At 42.7% G+C, this 23,058-nt stretch overlaps 1 protein-coding gene across 1 annotated transcript in view; it reads right to left on the bottom strand.

Moving 5' to 3' along the window:
- WASF3 (WAS protein family, member 3) overlaps nt 1-23,058 on the bottom strand; it is a 50,895-nt gene that overhangs the window by 4,817 nt on the left and 23,020 nt on the right. The window contains exons 2-5 of the mRNA XM_006894121.1: nt 18,678-18,812; nt 16,211-16,364; nt 12,779-12,896; nt 4,592-4,767 (exon numbers count right to left, since the gene is read on the bottom strand). Coding sequence (XP_006894183.1) covers nt 4,592-4,767; nt 12,779-12,896; nt 16,211-16,364; nt 18,678-18,812 — 583 coding nt within the window. The remainder of the gene's footprint in view (nt 1-4,591; nt 4,768-12,778; nt 12,897-16,210; nt 16,365-18,677; nt 18,813-23,058) is intronic.

Here is a 23,058-nt window from a genome sequence, read left to right as displayed (position 1 = left end):
TAGCAAAAGAGTTACAAATCGTTTTCATCTGGAAAGAACTTCACCTTCACTGAGGGGTGGTTGTTGGGTGCTATGGGGCTGTCTGATTTGCAGTGACCACAAGTGGCAGAGCAGAACTCCCCCAGGGTCTCCCTGGCTGTGACTTTTATAGGAGCAGACCGCCCAGTCTTTCCCCCACATAGCTGCTGCTGGGTTCAAAGTGCTACATCCTGGTCACAGCCAACTGCTTAGCTGTTGGACCACCAGGGCTCGTGTGCTTGCAGTTAAGGCACGTGAAAAAATTGTCAATACTCAAAACCTGATGCCACTGTGTGTCACTAGTCTCTTCAGTGTACCATGCTCAGTGGCTTGTGACTGCGATGCTGGAAGCTGTGCCACCAGTAATTCACACGCCAGCAGAGTCACTCCCGGACTGTGACAGAACAGGAAGCAGGACTGGCCATCTCTGCTGCAATCCCTGGCTAGTGGACATGGTGTGACAGCAGTGCCCACTGGCTTAGACAGGCCCAGAAGAACACCCCCTCGGACTGGCATCAGAGCAGAGCCAAGACTGTGAGGGTGGTGCCGGGGCAGGCAAGCTCCGTGGTCTGCTGAACACAGGGGTCACTACCCGCGGGAGCTGAGCTGACAGCACTTAGCCTCACCTCACGACTGACCACCTACACAACTTTTTAGTTTCCTGTTTACAGAGCAAAATATGGGAAGTCTCCGATGAAATGAGAAGCTGGAAATTATAAACAGCATGGCTCAATAGAGAATGTCACCCCTACAAAACGACTTAGTGATACAGGGCAAAGGAACAAAGGAAAAGGGAATAATTATATGGAAAAGAAACATGAAAAAAGGAATGAGCTTTTTTAAAAAAGAAAAATTAGTAAAAGCAGTAAAACAGTGTAGTTTCTAGAGGTAGAATTGTCACAAGGGGTGGCTCTCAAAGGACAAGGGTGCAGGGTTGTGAGAGATAGAGGCCAGCCAAGGAGTGGACGACTATGAAGGGAATGAGGGCAGGGGCAGGCAGAGGCAGGAAGTGCCACAGAGGAGCAGCAATCAGCATGGAGTTACTCAGCATGGAGGTCAGTGGGTGGGTCCCGAAGGAGTACGCTACAATCACCCTGTGCTGGACAAGAGATTGGTGTGGGTGGGATGAGACTGGAAGGAGCAGTGGAAAGCTGCGCGTGAACCAGAGAATCAAATAAATTCTGGAAGCAGCAAATAAACCCTGGGGGAGTCAAATAAATCCCAGGTGCAGGGAGTTCTGGGTAGAAAGGCAGCGCGAGCTGAGAGCAGCACCATGTGGCTTGGATGAAGGTAAGTAGATCTACAAAGACAGGTCATACCTGATTGACAGTGCAAGAATCTCGGGCTTTTTCTTCTGCACATTAATGGGCAGCCACTGCCCCTTGCTTACTATATTTTGAAAAACATTTTATTGTGTTTAAGGTTTATATTTACAAAGCAAATTGGGTTTGGAAGTTTTGAAGTAAAAAAATCCATATATATTTAGTTTTGAGATATTACAATCTTCGCTTAACAGCACTCCCTGTTTCCCAATATTGTGTGTGAGAGAGTATATGTGAGTGAAAGAGAGAGTGAGAGAGAGGGAGAGAATGAGTGAAAGAGTGTGAAAACAGGGTGTCTGTGTGTGTGTGTGTGGGGGGGGGGGGAGCGCCGGGACGAGCATGGCCTCAATTCTCATTTTAAATTCACCACCCGTTCCTGACAAGAGAGCAGAACGTTAGGGTTAATTTACATGGATGGTGGTAAAACAGAAGCAAAGCTATAAAACTGGGCATTTCAATTTCCCTAAGAGTTACCTTTAAGTATATGGAGATGAGAGGAGGCAACCATTCAAAACTGTATTTCTGAGTGATACTTCAGATGTGAGATACAAGAAACAAAGTCACAAGATAGAACAAAGTGTGATTCTGATTTCATAAAAAAACAAAACATACACATCTATGTACAAAGAAGGCTCAAAAAATTTACTTTAACTTCAAAAGCTGGAACCTGTATAAGGTAAGCCTGTCAGAAAAAGAATTCTAGTATTTTCCACTAAAGGGAGCAATAGAGACTTGGTTAATTAAGATTGTGCCCTGTCCAACATGAATAGCATGCAAGTCCTAGAAAAGCAAGGTCCTGTGAGTTCCAACTCTGAGCCAGTTCTGCGCTAAAATGCAAACTCAACTTCCCTTTCAGGCAGGATTAGGGTTGATATTCTTCCCTGTAATTTCCAAATATAATTTAAAAAAACAAAAACAAAACCCCAAAACAACCAGCCACTAAGTTCATTGGCATCAGGCTGGCGCTCACAGCTGTACAGAGCAGCTAGTGGATAAGAACCACCAGAGAGGTGGCCTTCAGCCTTCAGGTTAGCACAATTCCCTACGGACTAGTCACGGAGGATCCCGGTGTGTCAGAATTTGCACTCTCTCTATGTCAGAGTTTGTGCTAAATGCTGACGTTACAAAGGTTTAAAAAGGTACAGATATAGGGAGACTTGGTGCATAATGCGGTTTGGTTCCAGAGCACATTAAGAAAGAGACTACTACTAACTTAATGGTAAGAAGCTGTCCTGTAATTTCAAAGTCACCTGGTTCAAATCCCCCAGTTGCTCTGAGGGAGGCAGACAGGCAATTTCCTCCCAGGCAATATACTACCTCTGACAACCAGAACCTACAGGTGGGTTCCAACTTGACAGTACACAACAACAACTGCATTAAAGAGAGTCACATAATTTTGTTTTGTTTCCCAGTGCACAGAATATGTAACACTATAGTTTAAAGTAGGGAGCACTGGTGGCCCAGTGTCAAGAAACTGCACTGCAATCCCAAAGGCACATGGTTCCGCTCCTTGGAAGAAAGATGGGCAATCTCCTCCCATGCAATTGTCTCTGAAAATCCACAGGGGAGTCAGCTATGGGTCAGTTCTGACTTGATGATACACAATAACATAGTTTAATGTAAACATAATTACTTGCTATGCATCTGAAAGAAAGCTGGGCAATGAATAAGCATGACAGAAGCTTTGATGCCTTTGAGTTGTGTTGGAGAAGAGCACTGAATATCCTACGGATGGCCAAAAGAACAAACAAATTGGTCTTGAAGACAGTGAAGCCAGAGTGTCCCTTGGAGGCAAGGATGGTGAAAAACCTTCTCACATACTTTGGGCATATGTTATTAGGAGAGGCCAGTCCTTGGAAAAAGACATCATGCTTGGAAAGGACCTTCAATAAAATGGAATGACACAGAGGACTCAACAGACGCCAGTATATAGGATATGAGGATGGCACAGGCTAGGGAAGGGTTCGGATCTGTTCTCCACAGGATCCCTGTGAGTCGTCTTCGACTTGACAGCACCTAACAACAACACAGTCTATGAAGGGAGCTCTGGTACTAAGGACCCAGGAAATTACACTGCCAAAACAAAGACAGTGCTTCAATGGTGGATCGAATCCACTAGCAACACTTCAATGGTGGTTCAAATCCACCAGTAGCACTTCAGGGGAAACATGGGTTATTTCCTCCCATGTGATTTATAGCCTCCAGAAAAACTGGAGTGTCAGTTGGGAGTCCGTTATGCCAGCAATGAGTTTTTGAGATAATCTCTTATATTTTCAAAAGCATTATGACAAGTGAAATATTTTAAGAATTACCAAAACGTAGCACAGAAATACAAAGTGAGCGCATGCTTTTGGAAAAATGTTACTGACAGACTTGCAGGACTCAGGGTGGCCACAAGCCCATAAAAGCCCCATTATCTTTGAAGCACAATATAACAAAATGCAATAAAATGAGGCATGCCAGCATAACTCCAATGCAAGCTCTTGCTGTTTTTCAAACATCACATATTGTAAAAAGTCTCTATTTGAGGTTTTATGTGCTGATGAAAACTGAAAATATATATAAATGGAAGGCTACAGCTTTCTAAAAGAAATAAGAAACAAAATAAAAACTTGAAAATCGATGACTCAGTTCCTGTTGTCCAACAAAAACCTTCTGTGACAATACAGATTGAGAGGTTACATCATTCACACCTGCAAGAAATCATCTTACTCAATTGCTAAAAAAACCCCCACATTTTTAGTAAACCTCTACATAATTATTCTCTTTAAGTTACTATACACAGCATTCATTCTCTAAATAAGTATCTTTTGTTCATGCTTTTTAAAAAGAGTTACAATCAAAAAGAACAAATCAGTTATTTTTTCATCACATTATCACCCAACCACATTATCATGCTTTAATACTGAGTGGCAAGGAAAATTCAACCTTTCAAGCATAAGATATAAGGAAAGGACTATATTATTAGTAAAACACAGAAGTAATTCACTGGCTCAAATTTACACTTGACTACATTAGCCAAGCAATGCATCCAAGTCAGATTAGAAATCACACAAAGTCAGTCAATGCAAAATGAAACCATTTTAAAGTATTCCTTCTAATTTCAAATGTACAAAGTTAACTTGTGAGGAACCTTCTGGAACACTGGGAGCCACAGAGACGCCAGAGCGAGCCTGTGTTTCCGGTGTGTAACAGAACTGAGGAGCACGCGGCCTGGGCGTGGGGGGGAAGGAGCAGAGATGCACACACACCTAGTATCGGGGGACAGGGATCCCTCGGAAGACGCGCCGTGGCACACACTCTGAGACAACCTGTTGTCGGGTCTAAGCTCCTTGTCATATGCCATCATATTCCACTCCTGGCGCCTGTTCCTGGCTTTTCTAACCTTTTTCACCTCGCGGGTTGTGCCATCTATACGCTTTTGCTCCTGATGTCCAGGAAAAAAGAGAGAGCATGCGAGACAGAAGGGAAGGGAAAGAGCAGGTTAGATGCCATGACAATGTCTGGGGGTGAGCTGATGTGTATACAGAGACACTCCCATCACCGGGCCCCAAGTGTGACCCAACTCTCAGTTCTCTTACCCAACGTACCCAATATTGAGTGAGCCTGAACCACTCCACCTGCCCAAATAAAATGTACCATTCTCTTAGTACTAAATAGCTGGTGCCTGTCATTTTTAGTGACCATGTCTCACTCACTAGACTTTAAGTTTGTGTTAAATCTACTTCATCAACCTCTTTCAAGTATAGAGGTCAGACAGGGAATTCATTCCTGCCACTTCCCACTCCTGAATGGCTTTTTAACAAGTAATCATCTTCAAAGGAATGAGGCAAACATTTCACTCTTGGTTTCTAAAAGACCGTACAGAATGTTTAAGCTAAGCCTGCAAATGGCTTAATACAAACAAAAACAAGATCAAAACTTACCTGCCCATACAAGGTCACTCTTGTGTCAACCCTAGGTGGTCAGGAGCATGCCAGTAAAAATGTATTCCCTAAATACTTAAGGGAGCTCTGGTGGCCTAGTGGGTATGGAGGAACACTGCCAACCCAAGCCCAAAGTGGTTCAAATCCACAAGTTGCTTCAGGGGAGAAAGACAATCTCTTACCATGCAATTTCCTGTCTCTGATAACTCACTGGAGGGTCAGCCATGAGTCTGTTCCAGCTTAATAGCAAAGAACTGACAAATGCATGTTCTAGCAGTGAGGCTAATGTCTACATGTGGCAGTGAAACCTGCAAAAGCTGTAAGTCAAAAGGGACTGCTGTGGTTTTCTGGGTGTTGAAAGTTTGCCACCTTTGATGAGGTGATGTCCCCTCGTTTTTCCATGGTCATTACTAGAAACCACAGGTGTACCCCTTCACAGACAGATGTCCACCTCACCCAGCTTCGAGGTCTTGCAGGTTTTCCCATACATGTTTCTCCTTTAATAGCCGATAATCTTTAAGAGATGTGTGCCTTTACTTCTTCTGCCCTTATTAATATACCCTGACACACAGTTTTACACACAGGACATCTTTGAACTGTACTGCTAACAAATATCCCATGGACTGCCAAAAGACTAAGAAACCTGCTGAGGAGGAGGTGCCACTAGAGTGCTCGTCAGAAGCAAGGATGATGAGCCTTCCGTCTCGCAAAATTTGGACATAATATCAGGTGGGGCCAGTGCCTGGAGAAGGACATCATGCTGGGTAAAGTAGATGAAGACTCTTAACAAGATGGACTGACACAGTGACTTCAGCAATGGGCTTAAGTACATCATAGATGGTGAGGATGGCCGAGGAGCAGGCAGGGTTCTGTTGCACCTAGGGTCACTACAAGTCAGGGCTGACTTGACAGCACCTAACAACACTCGACAGTCTGTGACGATCAAGCGTGCAATGGGAACATGCCCTGGCTGTCAGTGCTCACAGCCTCTACGCCCTGCATTTAGGCCCAATGACACCAACTGCAAGGAAAGACTGCCTGCTATACTCTTTACACTCTCAGTCCCAAGAGGAACAAACAAAATCACAGAGAAAAACATGATGATTTGGTAAAAGTGAATGTGTAAACATGAATCACAGCAAGTGCACATGGAGCTGCACTGGTAGCCCAAAGGCAGTGCCTCTGCGAGTTCCAATCCACTAGATGCTCTGTGGGAGAAAGGTGGGCAATGATATACAGCCTCAGAAACCCACTAGAAGGGTGAGCTATGAGTCAGTTACAGCATGAAAACTGGAAATACTTGCTGTGGAAGGTTCAGGTCTGGCTCAGAGTCCCAAGTCCATGGCACTTCTTGGTGTGGCTTGGACATCTGTGGAGTTCTTTCTGGCCAGCTCCTGCTATGTGGCTTTGCCCTAAGCAAGTGCAGTTAGAGCGCAGACCACAGCTGCCACAGGAGCACGTGGAGCAGTAATTTGCTGGGCATGCCCTTAATGGTCCCCCGAGCCAATCCTGTAAGCTCAGAATTTGAAAGGGTGTTCTTGTGCAGTCACAGTCTACTCACTGAGGCAGCCCAGACCACGAAGGTGCTCAGAATCTCATTAATGAAAGCAGTGGGATGAATCCATGGAATATCTTCACAACCACTGTTGACAGGTTTCCCTGTTCCAGAATGTCCTTTGTGCTGTTAAGAGTCTTAATAAAAGATGCTCTATAGAGCCCTCGCACATTGGGATGCTAAGCAAAAGGTCAAAGGTTCAAATCCAACAGCAACACCATGTAAGAAAGATTTGCAGTCCCTCCTGTGAGGATTTACATACAGCCTCCAAAACCTGATAGAAGGTCGCTGTGAATCAGAATGGGAGCAACAGCAGTGGGTTTGTGATGGTACCCGCCCAGAACGTTGTTCTGGAAGCTGGGGGAGGCTGTCCAGATCTGGGGCGAGTCAGCATCATTCTGAAAAGGAGCCTGGGTTAGATGTGTGCCAAGGAAATCAAGAATGTGTATGACTCTGAGGAGGAGTTGTGAAAGCAGGTCAGGACCCAAGAAGAATGAGGGCCCAAGAGAAGCTAGAGAGGCAGGTTAGGCTTGAAGGCTAAAAATGTTCTTTTATAGAAACCACAGAAAAATGTTTTAAGAAGATGGAAAAGCAGAGGCTGACATTATGAAAAATCACCTGAAAACGATTACTCTGTGTTGTGCAATGTCATGTCGGAACCGACCCACAGCCGGCCCTCCAGAGCACTTTCAGAGGCGGTTTAATTGCACGGGAGGAGATTGCTCATCCTTCCCCTGCAGAGCCCTGATGGATTCAAACAACATGTCACACAAATTCTCTGTTAGGGACAATCCTTTAATAGGGGAGAAACAGGAAGTTCCGCTGGAGAGCAACTATGGTAACAAGAAGGCAGAGGTTTGAGGGACAGGAAGAGAGAAGTGGACTGTTTTCTGAGGTGTTCAGGAGGATCTGAGAAGGGACTGGCAGAAGATCAAACCAAACCACTAAACCCACCACCACTGAGCTAATTCCAACTCATAGGGACAAGGTGGGACAGAGCAGGACTGCCTTGAACAGGGTCGCCAAGGAGTTAATATTACATCATGGAAGCAAACTAAGATTTTCTCCCTCAGAGCAGCTGGGTGGATCTTAACCGTGGATTTTTCAGTTAGCAGTTCAACACCTAATACACTGCACCACCAGGAGCAAAAGATGTAACTTTGAGACCCACAGATGTACCCATGCTTAACAAAGGCAGAAAAGGATGTGTAATGTAAACTGCCTGTTTTTGCTCATCAAAATAAGTATCAAGGAAGGTATATCAAGTGTATTAACTGGTTCAGTGTTTTAAGAGAGGGAGGCAATAAAATTCCCTCTCCTCCTAATCAGCAGCAGAGCATACTATGGACACCACCACCAGAGCTCCTTAAAGTCCCCCTCCTCTGATGGGTAATTCTCGTGTAGGATTAACCTGGAGAAGTGTCTGCACGTGAGCACGGAAGCCCGCTGCAGGACGCCCGCTGCAGTACCATCATAGCCAGTACTGGGAAGCAATGGCAGTGTTCAATATTGCTGTTATTACATATCATCAGGTCATAAGTGACTCACAGCTGACCCTCTAGCAGGTTTTCAGAGGCAGTAAACTGAGAAAAGACTGCCCATCCTTCTCCCCTGGAGCAGCTGGTAAATTAGAACAAGGAGCCTTTGGGTTGGCAGCGTAACTCCTTACTAAGATACCAGAGCTTCTTAGTCATTATTAGGTAAATGGATGGAACATGCACAAGGCTGCTTGGGAATACTACCCAACTAAAAGAAAAAAGAAATCTTTACTGAGACATGCAGAGAGATATACTCAAAGAGGCATGTAGGATTCTATCAAAATCCTTTGTAAAAGCTGTGTGTACTCATGAACACACACACTTCTTTCCTGCTCAATCTCAGAGTCAACAGGTCAGAACCCCCTGGGAGGAGGTCACCCATCTTTTACCTTCAGAGCCACTGGTGGATTTAAACTGCCAGACAGCATGGCTTTGGGGTTAGCAGCACAACAGACTAAGCGGCAAACGTTTGAATCCATCAGGATCTCCTCAGGAAAAAGACTGGCAGTCTCCCTTCATTAAGATTCACAGCCCTGGTGATTACGATTCACAAGCCTAATGGCAGGACTCAACTCCATGGCACTGGATTTGAAAGCTGTTTTTGTTACCATGTCAGCTACGAATTGGTTCCAATTCCACAGCACATAACAATGACATTAACAGTTTTTAGGAGAAAAGATCTGGTTGATCCACTCTCGTAAAGATGACTATAAACCCTAAAACTATACTGGTCAATTCTGCTCTTGTCACTCGGGGCCACTCTGTGTAGTAACAGACTCGATGGCACTGGTCAACACTAAGTCGTACCCTGGAGGTGGGAAAAAGCCTTCTATGTCACTTGGACTTTTCACAACCAGCATGGATTATCTGTATAGTTTTGAAAACCAAAAGGAACAAAAGGGGTGGTGGAAGTGATTTCAGTGTGACAACAGTATGCAGCCTGATAAAGATCATCTCTATTACGTTAACAGTTCTCACTCTTCCTTTCAAGGGATATATGTGACATATTTAAGAATTAAGTATTAGAAAAGCTACAACTTTTGTTATAATGCTCAGCCCTCAAATCTATCCAACCACACCAGCCTATGTTAAAATCTTAGACTATCCAACTGTTTCCAACTGCTGAATGACTGCATATAATCCTTTCTAGCATGAAGCATCCCCTCATCTGCCCTCCATCCCTCCAGCACCCCTTCCCATGTGCACTTGCATGCATACATGACATGTATACACACATGCACACGTACATGCATGCACAGTACATACACACATGGAAACATCCACACACCTGTACACGCACACATCTATGTGTGAGCATGCACACACAGTTTAACTTGTACTGGTGGCCTAGTGGTAAGAAGCTGTACTGCAATTCCAAAAGCCTACAGTTTGAATCTACCAGATGTTCTGCGGGACAAAGTTGGGCATTTTCCTCCTGTGTGATTTATTGCCTCTGAAAAACCTGCTGGAGGGCCAGCTATTAATTGGTTCTGACTCAATGGCACACAACAACATTCATCCTAAAGGTCTCTCAGTTTAAAAAGCAATGTAAATGATAACTTCTTATAGGTCGTCTTTGCTGCCCACTTCACTTGCATGAAGTTGCCTACCCTTGTAGTCTCGCTCGCTGCACTCTGCTTTTCTCTGACCACTATGATTACTGATGTGGTCACTCATATTCAATCTGCATCTGGGTCATGATTGTGTCTTTGTGCACAGTGGGTATATACATGCTCAAAGAAAGGCTATTTCCTCCACTCACCTGCTGTTGTACATAGGGTCGCTATGAGTTGCAAACGACTCGATGGCACATAACAAAAACAACGTGCCTATTCCAGGACACTGAGGATCCACTGTTTTGTACCACTGTGTACCCAGCATCCGTAAGACACTCAAGTAAGAATTCTTAAACAAATGCCTAAGAGAGTGAATAGGGAATTCTGGGGATAGTAAAACAGCTGAGGAAATGGTCAGTCTTAAATACATGACAACTACAGGTAAATGCTTGGTTCCACTGTCAACACTCTTGGCACCAGTTGTCAGGAAATCAAAAGACAAACTGCACTGGGAAAATCTGCTATCAGGGACCTCTTTAGAGTACTGAAGAGCAATGATGTATGTCTGGGGACTAAGGTGCACTGGATACAGGCCATGGTCTTTGCATTTACTTGCTACATGTCAGAGAGCTAGACAATGACTAAGGACAAAAGAAGAAGACTCAACACCATTGAGTTGTGTTGCTAGAGAAGAGTGTTGAACATACCAAGGACAGCCAGAAGAACAAACAGGTCTGTTCTGGAGAAGGTGAAACCAGACTGGTCCCCAGAGGCAAGGATTTTGAAGCTCTGTCTCACAAACTTTGGGCACATGGCCAAAAGGGTCCAGTCCTTGGAGAAGGACATCATGCTTGGAAAGGTGGAGGAACAGCACAGGAGGGGGAAGATGCAGAATGAGAAGGATTGACTTAGTGACAAAAAAAAATGGGACTGGATCTGACAGGATGAAGAGCTTGGCTCAGGACAGAACAGTATTCAGAGCTATTGTACATAAAGTAGCTATGAGTCACAGATGACTCGACAACATATAACAACAACAGTTGCATTCAGGCTGTTTTTCCCTCAAGGACAATGGCAAAAATTAAGTATGTCTGCAAAAAAAGTAACACCTAGAGGGCCATTTCAGTTTGAAAACAAGAACATTTTAAAAGGAAGTACTTGGAAAAGCTATGCTTTTATTTTGTTTCTGTTAAGGTATGGGTGGGGCTGAGACAAACGGGGCTTTGAAGAGTTTTTTCTTTTCCATTCAAGGTATTAATTAATAACTTTCTTTTCTTCACACTGATATTCTCCCCAGTGTTCTTAAATCTGTTCAGAACAAGGAGAATACAAATAAGTCAAAGCCTTGGGAACCCACAATCCAGGAGTAAAACTGTTGATGTGTTCAACCTGAAAGTTGTCTTGTTGCTTTTTGATAAATGGAAAAATGGTGATTCTAAGGGTCCCAATGAAGAACAAACAAATCTCTCTTGGAAGAAGCACAGCAAGAATGTTCCAGAAATGTAAGATGGTAAGACTGGCCATGTTGTTATGAGGGGCCAGTCCCTGGGAAATAACATCATGTTTGGTAAAGCAGAAGATCAGAGAAAAAGGGAAGATCCTCAAAAAGAGGGACTGACACAGCGGCTGCAGCAATGGGCTTGAGCCCCGCTGTGACTGTGAAGACGGCCCCGGATCAGACCATGTTTCCTCAGCTGCGACTGTGAAGACGGCCCCGGATCAGACCATGTTTCCTCTGCTGGGCTCAGGGTCGCTAGGTGTCAGACTTGACTCCATGGCACCTAACAACACAACCACAATAGCACTCCAGTGTGTGGCACAGAAAGGAAGCCATCACTTTTACACCAAGCTCAGAGAGAAAAACCTTGGTGCATACGAGCCTTTAAAGGACTAGCTCTTCTCAGGGGCTGTTTAAACTGCATGCTACAAAGGGGATATTTTAAGCAGAAGTCAATCTACAGAGATTCGGCTTGTCCTTCCCAAAGTTCCTGGAACGTGATGCTGTGTGATGTTTAAACTTCCAGTTCTTCATCCCACCACTCTCCTACCAAAGTGATTCCCCACTTCAGTATATAGTATCGCCTAGCCAGCGGCTCTCACTGGCTTCTCAGCCCAATTCTATGGTCTCAACTACAGCTAGGAGGTTCTTAACTCACCCAGGTCTTAAATACAGTTGACGTCTTAAATCTCCCAGGTCTTAACTGCAGTTATGATGTCTTAAATCACAAAGTCTTAACTACTGCGACGAGGTCTGAACTCTCCCAGTGCTCAACTATAGCCAGAAGATCTTAATTCACCCTGGTTTTTTCAACTGCCAGGTATATAGGTGGTTATACAGATGACGTCTTAAATCACAATGTCTCAACTACAGAGAGGAGGTCTTAACTCACTCACTCTCAAGTCCAACTATGAGGCAACCCACCAACTAAACTTGAGAAGGAGGCAGGCAGGGCATCTGGTATGCAGGTAGTGAGGGCCTGAAGGGGGAAATTCAAAAACATAGAAAGAAAAATAACACAAATGCTTACAAACAAAAATTATCTCTTCAATTATTATTTTTGTTAAAGCAAAGCATGTGTTAAGAAAGAAAATTTATTGAAAAATAGCATTACTGTGTTAAATAGGATTGTCAGGATTTCGCATATGAAACGTAACCTCTGGAAAATCTTCATCACTGAGTCTAACTTCTCCACCACTTAACTAGTCCACCAGCTGAGTTTTAGGTCTACCTCTCCACCATTTAACTAGTTCATTGACTGTGTTTTAGGCTTCTCTCTCTGCCATTTAACTGGTCACTGACAGGTTTGGAGCCCATATCCCATGTGCACACTGCCATGCACAGCTTCCTATCAAAACAATTTACCTTCTGTCGCCGTTTCTCCTTCCTTTTGTCTTCAGTGTCCTGAAGCATTTTTTCTTTCCAGAGGTCAAAGAAATAGGAAGGATCGGTGTAGAACTTCAGACCATCCTTCTTGTCATCTCTAAGAATCAACAGATTGCAAGTCAGAACAAGGTCTTCTCAAGTGCCAGGTTATTTAGAAGGTTTAACATTAACTTAATTTTAGCACAATGGCAAACTCATTCCTTGGTGCAGATTGAGCATCTCCATGGGCCTTTTAAGAATCTTCCACACTTGACTAACCCCGGAACAACTCAGATCTGTGCTGCATAAGTCAACCTCCACGTGGACCTTTCTCCCTTGCCACTACCACAGTGAGCTCAGGTATTCTAAGTATCTGCTTAAAATGCCATGTCACGCTGATGCTGACCTCGTGATCCATTTGTCTTACCAAAATACCAACAGGTGAAAAAATTCAAGTACAAGTCAGTCTGTGCATTCAAACCCATGCTGTTCAAGGTTCAACTGTAAACTGTATTCAGATTCTTGACTGCATTGATTGTAGCATCCTTAACAACCTTGATGTTCAAGGGTAGATCATTTGTACATTATTAAATCTCTCAAATCTCCTTATTTGAAAAAAAAGTAGAACTATAGGACAGTAAATTGTTCTAAAATATTAAGTGATCTGCATTCTAGCTAACTCAGAACTAAATACCAAATATAGCTATGAAATCTATCACATGGCTGGCTCATCAGAAACAATTCTGAGTTGGTGATTATTTCAGGAAATGTTTTGTCAATGCCAACAGAAGCCTGTGCATAGAAGTGGATGGATTCTGAGTACACGCACACACTCCTCCTCACGAGCACTGACGTTATTAGGATAAAAATTTAAAAATGCCTTGACTTTTTTCTCAATCAGGTTTGTCCAGTGTCTATAAACTCAATTAGAAAAAGAGTGTAACATTCATGGGTGTAAGAATGTAACTGGGGGGGAACCACAACAAAATAAAAATCCAAGTTCAACAATGATTCTTAAAGTGGAAGTAAACTACCTTTTAAGGTCAAAAGAGCAGCATCTGCCAAAGGATAAAGCCCAGAAGACACAAAGGGGTAGGACAGAAGGATGAATGGAAATGAGACTCACAGGAGGAAGGGGGGAGAGTGGTTACAGTGTGGGTACTAGAATTAATGTTACAAAACAAAATGTGTGTGAACAGTTGACTGGGAAAGCAGCTTGCTTTGTAAACTTGCACTTGAATCACAATTTAAAGAATCAAATATGAGTCCTTGAATATGAGTGAAAGTCCAGAAAAAAATGTTGACCAAGAAGGATGTTGCTACAAAATGTTAAGATGCATAAAATGTACATTTATTTTACTGAGTTAATAGCTCCAATGAAGGCAGAAAATGGCCTACAGAAACAAATGGTTAACTGTGACAATATATACAGAAGAAAGATAACAACTAAAAATTTAAGTTTCAGTCATGTTTATACTTCTCATACTGAGAGTGTGCAGTCTTAGATTTATGTTCTAATACATTACTACATTATATTCTAGAATTACTGGATTAATAAAAAGTAGATGTGAGATGGCAGGCCTACTTGTAAAGACATTATTAAGAATCAAAGTTACTTTCATTTTACCTAAGCTTGAATACACACACTTGTCAATTCATTTCTATGTGGTTGTAACTTCTGAATCATCAACACGAATACAAACATTCAATCAGGATCTCCATTAATCCAAGTAAGTGGTCCACTGGGCTTTCTGTTTTGTTTGAGGTTTCTTTTCCTTTTACAAAAGAGCTTCTAGTGTTGTCTGTTCTGTTAGTAACTCCACAGAGAAATATTTCAATAAGTCAGCCTTCGTGGCTCACAGTGCAAAGTAGAACAGAAATTACTTTGGAAAAATATTGACGGAACAGAAGCAGAATCCCAGGTGGAAGCTCTGGAGATGCCATACCACAATTCATGTACATCACTGATCTGTGAATTCATATACGAGACCTCCAGCCCCCTAGAAGTGCACCTGCTTCCTATGAAGCTACATCCTGGCCCTCTCCTAAGGCAAGTACCAAGGGAGAGCAGATTCCATTTTACTAGAATCTCTCCATCCCCAAAGAAAGGAAGGGATGCAGCTCCCCCTACTGCTTTCCTAGCCTAAGGAAGCTCTAGAGGAATGGTCCTTAGTGAGCTGCGATGCTAACTAAAAGGCCGCATCTCTCTGCTGCTTCAAATCCAACAGTGGCTCCAGAGGAAAAAGAAGGGGAGTCTTCTCCCACTGCAGTTTACAGTCTTGGGATCTCAACAGAGGTTTGCTATGAGTCAGAGCCAAATGGCAGACAATGAGAATGAAAGAATGAGAATGAAAGAATGAGAATTCCTGGCACAGACGCAGTAAAGGCTAGATCCCCGTCATCTCCTGCTGGCCCTGAGAAGGGGCGGGAAATCAAGCTGAGGCAAACACAGATGCCCTCTGAAGGTCCAGAGCCTGCAAATGAAGCCCTCACTGGATCCTAAACAGCACCCCGAATACCACCAGGCCCTGAAGGAAGAGCATCAGTAAAGCTAATAAGCCTTGCAGGGTTTGGGGGGATGATGACGACGGCGTCCCTCCGTAGGAGTACCCATCATGGCAAAAGAAGCAAGATGTATAAGGAAGGACAGTGAAAAGTGCATGGAGAAGGAAGACTGGGAACAGGGGTAGACATTATGGAAACGAAGTATTAATGTGGCAGGAGAGATTTTTTTTTTAAAGGATTTATTTTCAGGTTGGTTCCTATTAATTTATTGCACTATTTCATCTCCATTCCTCTGAAGTGTAGTCCTGACAGTGTAGTTACAGTAGCAGACTCTATTTCACCCCTAAAGCTGCAAAGCACAATTTTTCCCCCCTGAATTAAGTAACAAATGCCTTTGTAGGGCAAGATGCTGAGATGGGCTTTTTGCTGCATTCCAAATGAATCGTGTGGAACTTACTGTATAGAAGTAACAGCAGCGTCACCACATGCTCCATTACGCAATGCAGCATGGTTTCCACTTACACTGTCTTCATTCAAAAGCTCACTGTAATTAATTACACTAATCAATTGCAATTAATGTTATAAGGCAAAATGTCTGAATGAGTGACTGAAAGAAAATCAGTATGATTTGTAAACTTTCATTCAAATTACAAACAAAACAAAGCAAAATCAAACCACTAACCACAATCGCAAACTGGAGCTCATGTACTTCTCTGGCGAGTTTTCCCTACTCAGACGGACTAGAACTCTCATAATTCTGCACACTGACTCACTTCATTGAGGTCCTCCCTCCTACCCACAAGTTGGGAAAAATATCTTTTCTTGAAAACAAATGAGCACCTGAGGATGTTTCTCTGCTCCACGTCCTGACAGCTCCGCCCGCCTCCCTCAACCCCTCTCTGGACGGGCAAGACCCAGGGCCCCTACCTGTACGGTGTGAGGATGTTAAGAGGGGGCGGCTTGTCACTCTGATTGTAAATGTCAGCCACGGGGTTGGGAATGCTGTTCTTGGACACCACCTGTTGGTCCTGGATCGTGGAGCTTTTGAAGGCTTTCTTCATGTTGATATCCTGCAGTGACACTTTATAGAGAGAAGCCCCAAGCCCCACAGTGAGTTGCACAGAAATATTTGCAACTGTTTACAAGTGGAGTGTACTTTCAATCACCATCATAAACACCTCCTGGTTGAACTGGACTGCTGCTTCTGTTGTTCATTTAAAGTCATGCAGTTCACTTCTTCTCAGCGATAAGTAACAGCTATCTCTCTGAAAGAAGTCCCATCTTTCTTTCATGGGGATCTAATGATTTCACTGAACCTAAGATTAGAGAAGCATTCTTTATTTAAATTCTGCTTCCCAGAAACCATACAGGAATATATCGTGTAGCAGGCATACAAATTCAGCAATGGGGCAGTGAAAGTGTATAAGAATAAAAACAGTATCCTAGCAGAGGGAACCATCCAAACAGCTAATATTCATTTCATTCTAATGTATGTGGAAAATACTTGTGCTAAGAGCACACAAGGGTAAATAACGCACTGAGTTTTCTTGGGGGGAAAAATTACAGAATGACAGTGAAATTTCACAAAAACTCCTGTAGCAAAGTTCCTCTAGAATTCAGTAGTAGTGTCTATGTTACAAAAAAGTCTAAAGAGAGCGGCTAGTTATTCTTTTCAGTAGTATAATACCTTACATTTCATGTATTAATTAAAATTCATGTAATGATTTTTAAACACACTTACAGAGGCAGCATATTGGCACTATTATAGCCCACTAGACCCCTAGTGACTAAAGAGACCTATCCACAGCCATCAGGCAAAAAAGCAGCAGGCCCAGTGTATTTTTTTAACTTCTGACCACTATAACATCCATGACAAGAAAGAAGTAACTGAGTGAAATCTCAACTGAGGAAGACACTTAAGGATTTGAGATACTGAAGATGCCCCATTTCAGAAAACTTCGTCTACAGATTAACCTCATCCAGAGTAAAGTGTATCACAGCGCTCCAACCACAGGACGATGAACAGTTAAAAAAAATCACCGTGACAATTTGACAAGTTTAAGATCTTGAGCTTCTTTTTTATCCCCCCTCCTTTTTCTTATCTTGAGCTTCTTATCTGAATAGAGCGGGTGGTTATCCAAATTTTTAAAAAATACGATTCAAATCTTGAAAGTCAGATTAAAAAGAAAATGTTTCTAGCTTCTACTTCTTGTTATAAAATTGGCAAGAGTTCAAAATGGTTGACATCTTCAATGCTCTCCATTTTTCTTAAATTTTGAATTCTAATTTTACTCTGACCTTTGCAAACATACTTTTTTAAAATGAAAACTGGTGAATTAAATTAATAATTCCTGTTTTAAAAAGAGGATCTTTTTCTAAAGCCAATACTATTAGAGGCGACACCGCAGCTCCCAACAGCAGCAATACTACCTAAATGTAGCAGAAAATCAGCTGTCTTTTTAAAGCAACAAGGGAAAATTTAACCAACAGTATATGAAGGAAAAATAGTTCATAATCTAAGTATTTTTCTTCAGGCACCATATTTTCTCATATAATACACACAGGGAAATAAGCATTCACACATACAGCATGCACAGGAAACCACCGTGCAACTATATGCCCTTGGTTATAAAGTACCATACAAAATGCACATTATTTCTTTGCAAGTGTGGTAGATGTGCATACATTTTTTAAACAGATGTGTTTTTCAATTTAATCTCAGTCCTTCATTTAAAAGACACAAAAAAATGAAAAGTTTAAAAAAGAATTATTGACAGTGTTCAATTTTGTTTAATGTACAGCTACGATTTCAAGATTTAACTATAAAATGACTATCAGTTTAACAATGCAACACTTGGGGAGTATTAGTATATTTAAAATCCCTAAAGGACTTCAGAAAAATGCCACTTCTGCCAAATTTAATAAAATGTGAGAATTGGCAGCTTCATGAATATTATTTGTAGGACATGAGCCATATCAAGAGTACTGAGGACAGATCTTCACCCCAAAGCCCAACAGAAGGACAGCATTCCTGCGTGTTAGGCCATACTGTAAAGAGATTAAAAATTTTTAGGTAAACACTATTTACAATAACTACCAGTGACCTAAATGAATACTTTGGTATGGAAAGCATTTGAAGAATCTTTTAAAACAAATCTTTCATTTGTAACTTTTAAAATTAAGATGTGTGTAATAGAGCAGACAGTGCTGGAACATTTGACTCACTAATGAATCCAATGTTGGGGGTCTTTTCCCTCGCTATTCTTAGAAAAGACAAGAAATGCCAGTATACTACCTCAAGGAAGGAAAAAAAGAAACAGTAATTACACAGCAATTAATAAGTACAGTCCTGCCAGCATCACTTCCGGCCCACTGCTCTCATGCAATTACCTACCCTCTTCCACCGTTGAATCCAGCTGCGTAACTTTGACAGCAAGGCGATCAATCCTGTCTTGAAGGGAATTGGCTCTGATGTAGAAGTTGTTGGCCTCATTAAACAACTCACCAAATATGTCTTCAGCATGTTTGCCTGTAGAAGAGAACAAGCTGAGAAAACCATCGGCTGAGGAGCTGCTGAAGGAGCCTTCACACTCAGGCCCCATTACTGTCAGCATGTGGGACACCGTGCAAATGACTACACGAAGGAAACATCACAGGCAAAGGCCCTGTGAACATCCTAAAATGTGTGAGGGGTCTGCACAGACATCTGAAGTTACAGACTTTTAAAATGCCCAAGGAACACCAAAAAAAGGGAAAGAAAGCCCCAAACCCATTTCCTCAAGTCCGTTTCAACTCTAGATGAGTCTCTATTGCGCTTTCAGGCTATAAATCTTTATGGGAGGCAACTGTCTCATCTTTCTCCTGTGGAGCAGCTGGTAGGTTCAAACTACCAACCTTCAGGTACATCCTGTGTGCTGTCAGGTCAGAAAGAACCCATAGCTGACCCTTCAGCAGGTTTTCAAAGGCTGTGAATCACATAGGGAGAGATTACTCAGCTCCTTTCCATGGAGCAGCTGGTAGCTTTGGGATTGCAGCACAACTCAACACATATGCCACCAGGGTTACTTTAACTGAATTGCTTTATTTTTTTTTATTTGCTACCAGAGAGGTTTTCTTTAATGCTATTAAGTTTTTACTTTACGCTAGTGTTTTACCTATGGTTATCACCCAAGGCTTTTTTCCTCATTACATGCAACTTCTCTTGTAGGGGGAAAAAAATAATTTACTCTTAATAATGCATGATTTATGTAAAAACACAATCTCAGGAGAACGTTCCTTATATTTCCAAGATAATTAAAAAATAATGATAGCTTCTGAATTTACAGATGTATCAATATATTCATAATCAAAGACATTATACAATTCATACTGTAATTGCTATATCCTGTCAAGTCAGAACTGACCCACCGCTGACCCCCTTGAAAGGTTTCTAGGGGCAGTAAATACCATGGGAGGAGATTGCCCATCTTTTTCCCATGGAGTAACTGGTGGATTTGAACCACATACTTCTGCACTAGCAGCACATTTCTTTATCACTAGGAAGCTATGGTGGTCTAGGAGTAGGAATCTGTATATGCTGCAATCCCAAAAGCACATGGTTCCAATCTGCCAGGTGCTCTGCAGGGGAAGGATGGACCATCTCCTATGTGATTAACTGCCTCCGAAACCCCAGTGGACAGTCAGCTATGGGTCAGTGCTTACTCGATGGTAAGTAATAACTCTTAGACTTCTACAAGGGAAGTAATTTTTAAAGTCATACTTAAATTTTTTAAATTTTTTTTTTTTTAAAAAGCTGTGAAAAACAGAGAAACAAAAGTTAGCTGGTTTCCTTTTGCCTGTGTCAGATATTCAGAAATAGGTTAACAGTTTAGTTTGGATATGGAACATTGGGAATACTGCTGCTGTTGTGAGGTACTGCAAATCACAGCACCACTGTGTACAGAGAGGAATCCTGCCCTGTCTTGCGGCACCTCACAGCCTCTGTTCTGCTTGAGTTCACTGCTGTAGCCACTGCATCAGTCTTGTCCTAACACCATGATTATGTTTTGATTCTCAGTCGGGTGCCTAAGTACAGCAGACCCTACTCATTGGAAAACGTGTCCTGCCCAATTCCCGCCCTACAATTATTAAGTACATTAGCATCCAGAAGATTTTAAGCTGCTCAAGGACTAGGAAGACATTTAGTCTCTCAGCTTTGCACATCCGACTCCCTTGTGCAAGGAGCATTTGTCAACTGAATATTTGCTAACAGGAAAATGCTGGTTTTGTATTCCTCATGCCTTTTACTCACCAGATGCTCCTTGAGCACAGGCACAGATCACACTCTCAGAGAACTTACATAGAGAAAAAGGATGAACTTACATGGAGAGAGAGGATGCAAGGGTCGGAGCAGGGGTCCTGTGACTGAATCAAGTTCAACTGTTAGAGCACAAGAGGGGGCATCTGAGTGTATACACTAATCTCCACCCTGAAGGACTGATTGTAGGTTAATCAGTTGACTCTGTTCATGCATTTTTATTTATTTATTCATTTAAAACTCTTCCCTAAACTCATCTGTACACTAAACAACAGTTTCAAGTTCAGGCTCACGGCTTTTGAATTGGTTCCAATTCACAGTGACCCTCCAGTGATTTCCAAGCTATAAATGCTAATGGGAGGAAACTGCCTATCTTCCTACCAAGGAGCTGCTGGCGAATTTGAACCTCCAGCAGCACAGTGTTCTATGGACTATGTCACCAGAGCTTCCTAACAACAGACAGCAGAATTAATGAAGAAGGTTCATCTTGTACCTTACACTCTCTTAAAGAATTTCCTGTCTCAGGTAAGGGTGACAACAGTAACACTAAACACAGAACAGAAGCTCATGGGGCAGAGAATCGAAGTTAATGGGCTTGAGACAGTTGAGAGAAGACAGAGAATGGTGACAGGGTATGACCATTGTCACTGACTATGCAGAAATTGTTGAAGGGGAGTGTGATCTGTTCTGTATATTTTCACCCAAAATAAAATAAACACTAAAATAAACACTTCATGGAGCACCTCCTATGACCAGGCATGCACCTCCTGTGCCCAGGCATGCACCTCCTGTATCGAGGCTTGCACCTTCTATGCCCAGGGATGTGCCTCCTGTGCCCAGGCTTGTACCTCCTATGTCCAGGCACGCACCTCCTATGACCACACAAGCACTTCCTATGTCCAGGCTTATACCTCTTATGTCCAGGCATGCACCTTCTATATCAAGGCTTGCACCTCCTATGTCCAGAGATGTGCCTCCTGTGTCCAGGCTTGCACCTCCTATGTCCAGGTATGCACATCCAATGCCCAGGCATGTACTTCCTGTGCCCAGGCATGTACTTCCTGTGCCCAGGCATGTACCACCTATGTCCAGGCATGCACAGGTCAATACTACAAGGATCAGAACTGAGGGAAACCCTGTCCCATGACTGTATATCCTACTGGATGAAGACCAGAAACAGGTAAGTAAAACAAGAATGTATAATCTGTTAGATTCTGGTGGGTGCTAAGGAGAAAAGGCTGTCGGGAGGAACAGCAAGTGTACATGTGTTCATGTGTGCAGAGGCATGGCGCTGATTTAGTTAAGAGTTGTTATATTTTGAAATGATGTTTGTGTCAACTGTATTTTGCATATAACTCTCTATAAATATATATATAAATATATATATAAATATATATATATAACTGGAATAGGCAAACAGGAAATAGCAGCTTTGGGACTGTGTGATGTGTAAGACCTTATAATACTAACACACACACCCACACACACACACTATTTGTGTGAAAATGTGAGTGTGTGAGTGAAGTGAGGGAGCAAACTGTGTGGGTCTCAGCAGCAGAGATGAGCCAGGAGAAGGAATGGAAGTGCAGAGCCTATAGGAGAGGATGTATGGATGGCATGTCTGAGAAACAAACAGAATGGAAGTCAGGGTTATGGATGGGGCTATGTGGGGGAGAGGAGCCAGAGATGAGGTGGGAAGGTGGGTGGAGCTGGACCATGTGAAAGCTATTGTGCAGACTTGGGAGTTTTATTCTGAATGAAGTGACAAGGTCAGGAAGGGTTCTGCACAGAGTAACAGGATGAGCATTCCCTGCTATGTCTGCTCTGGCCGGGCTGCTCTGCTGAGGATATACTGAGGGGCACAGGCAAGGCGGCTCGTCTGGTGAAAGAAGAAGCCCAAGAGCTGCCTGCCTGGGTCCCATGGGCGGCAGGGAGGTAAGGAGAAGAGGTGGGTTTGAGATAATGAAAATCTATGTGCAGATGATGGGTGGGATTTTGCTGGCAGGTCCAGCTGCAGTATAAGGAAGGAAGGTATCCAGGATGGCCTAGAGTTTTGGGATTAAGCGGCAGGAAGGATGGATTTGGCACTTCTTGAGAGGGAAGGCAGTGGGAGGCAGAGGCTTAAGAGAGGAAATGAGAGTTCTGTTTGTGGCAGGTTAAGACAGGAGTTATTTATTAGTTGAGAATTTAGAAGATGTCCTTCTGGAGATAAAAACTTAGGAGTCATCAGCATTGGAAAAAATTCAGTTGCCTACAATACTTAGTAGCTTGGTAAATATTTCCTGAATAAACAGACTCCAAAAACAACAACAGCAACAACAACAAAAAAATCAGTTGCCACTGAATTGACTCCAAGTCACTGACAACCCCAGCTGGCAGTCAGAGCAGAATCATGATCCATGGGGATTTCACCGACAATTTTTTTAGACTGCATATTAATAACACTAGATTTTTACGTAAGCTCCCTTATATACACAAA

Source organism: Elephantulus edwardii, unplaced genomic scaffold (assembly GCF_000299155.1).
Source record: "Elephantulus edwardii isolate Elephantulus edwardi_28Jun2011 unplaced genomic scaffold, EleEdw1.0 scaffold00135, whole genome shotgun sequence".
Taxonomy (NCBI): domain Eukaryota; kingdom Metazoa; phylum Chordata; class Mammalia; order Macroscelidea; family Macroscelididae; genus Elephantulus; species Elephantulus edwardii.
The sequence above is the reverse complement of the archived record's forward strand: the minus strand, read 5'-3'. Positions and strand labels throughout refer to the sequence as shown.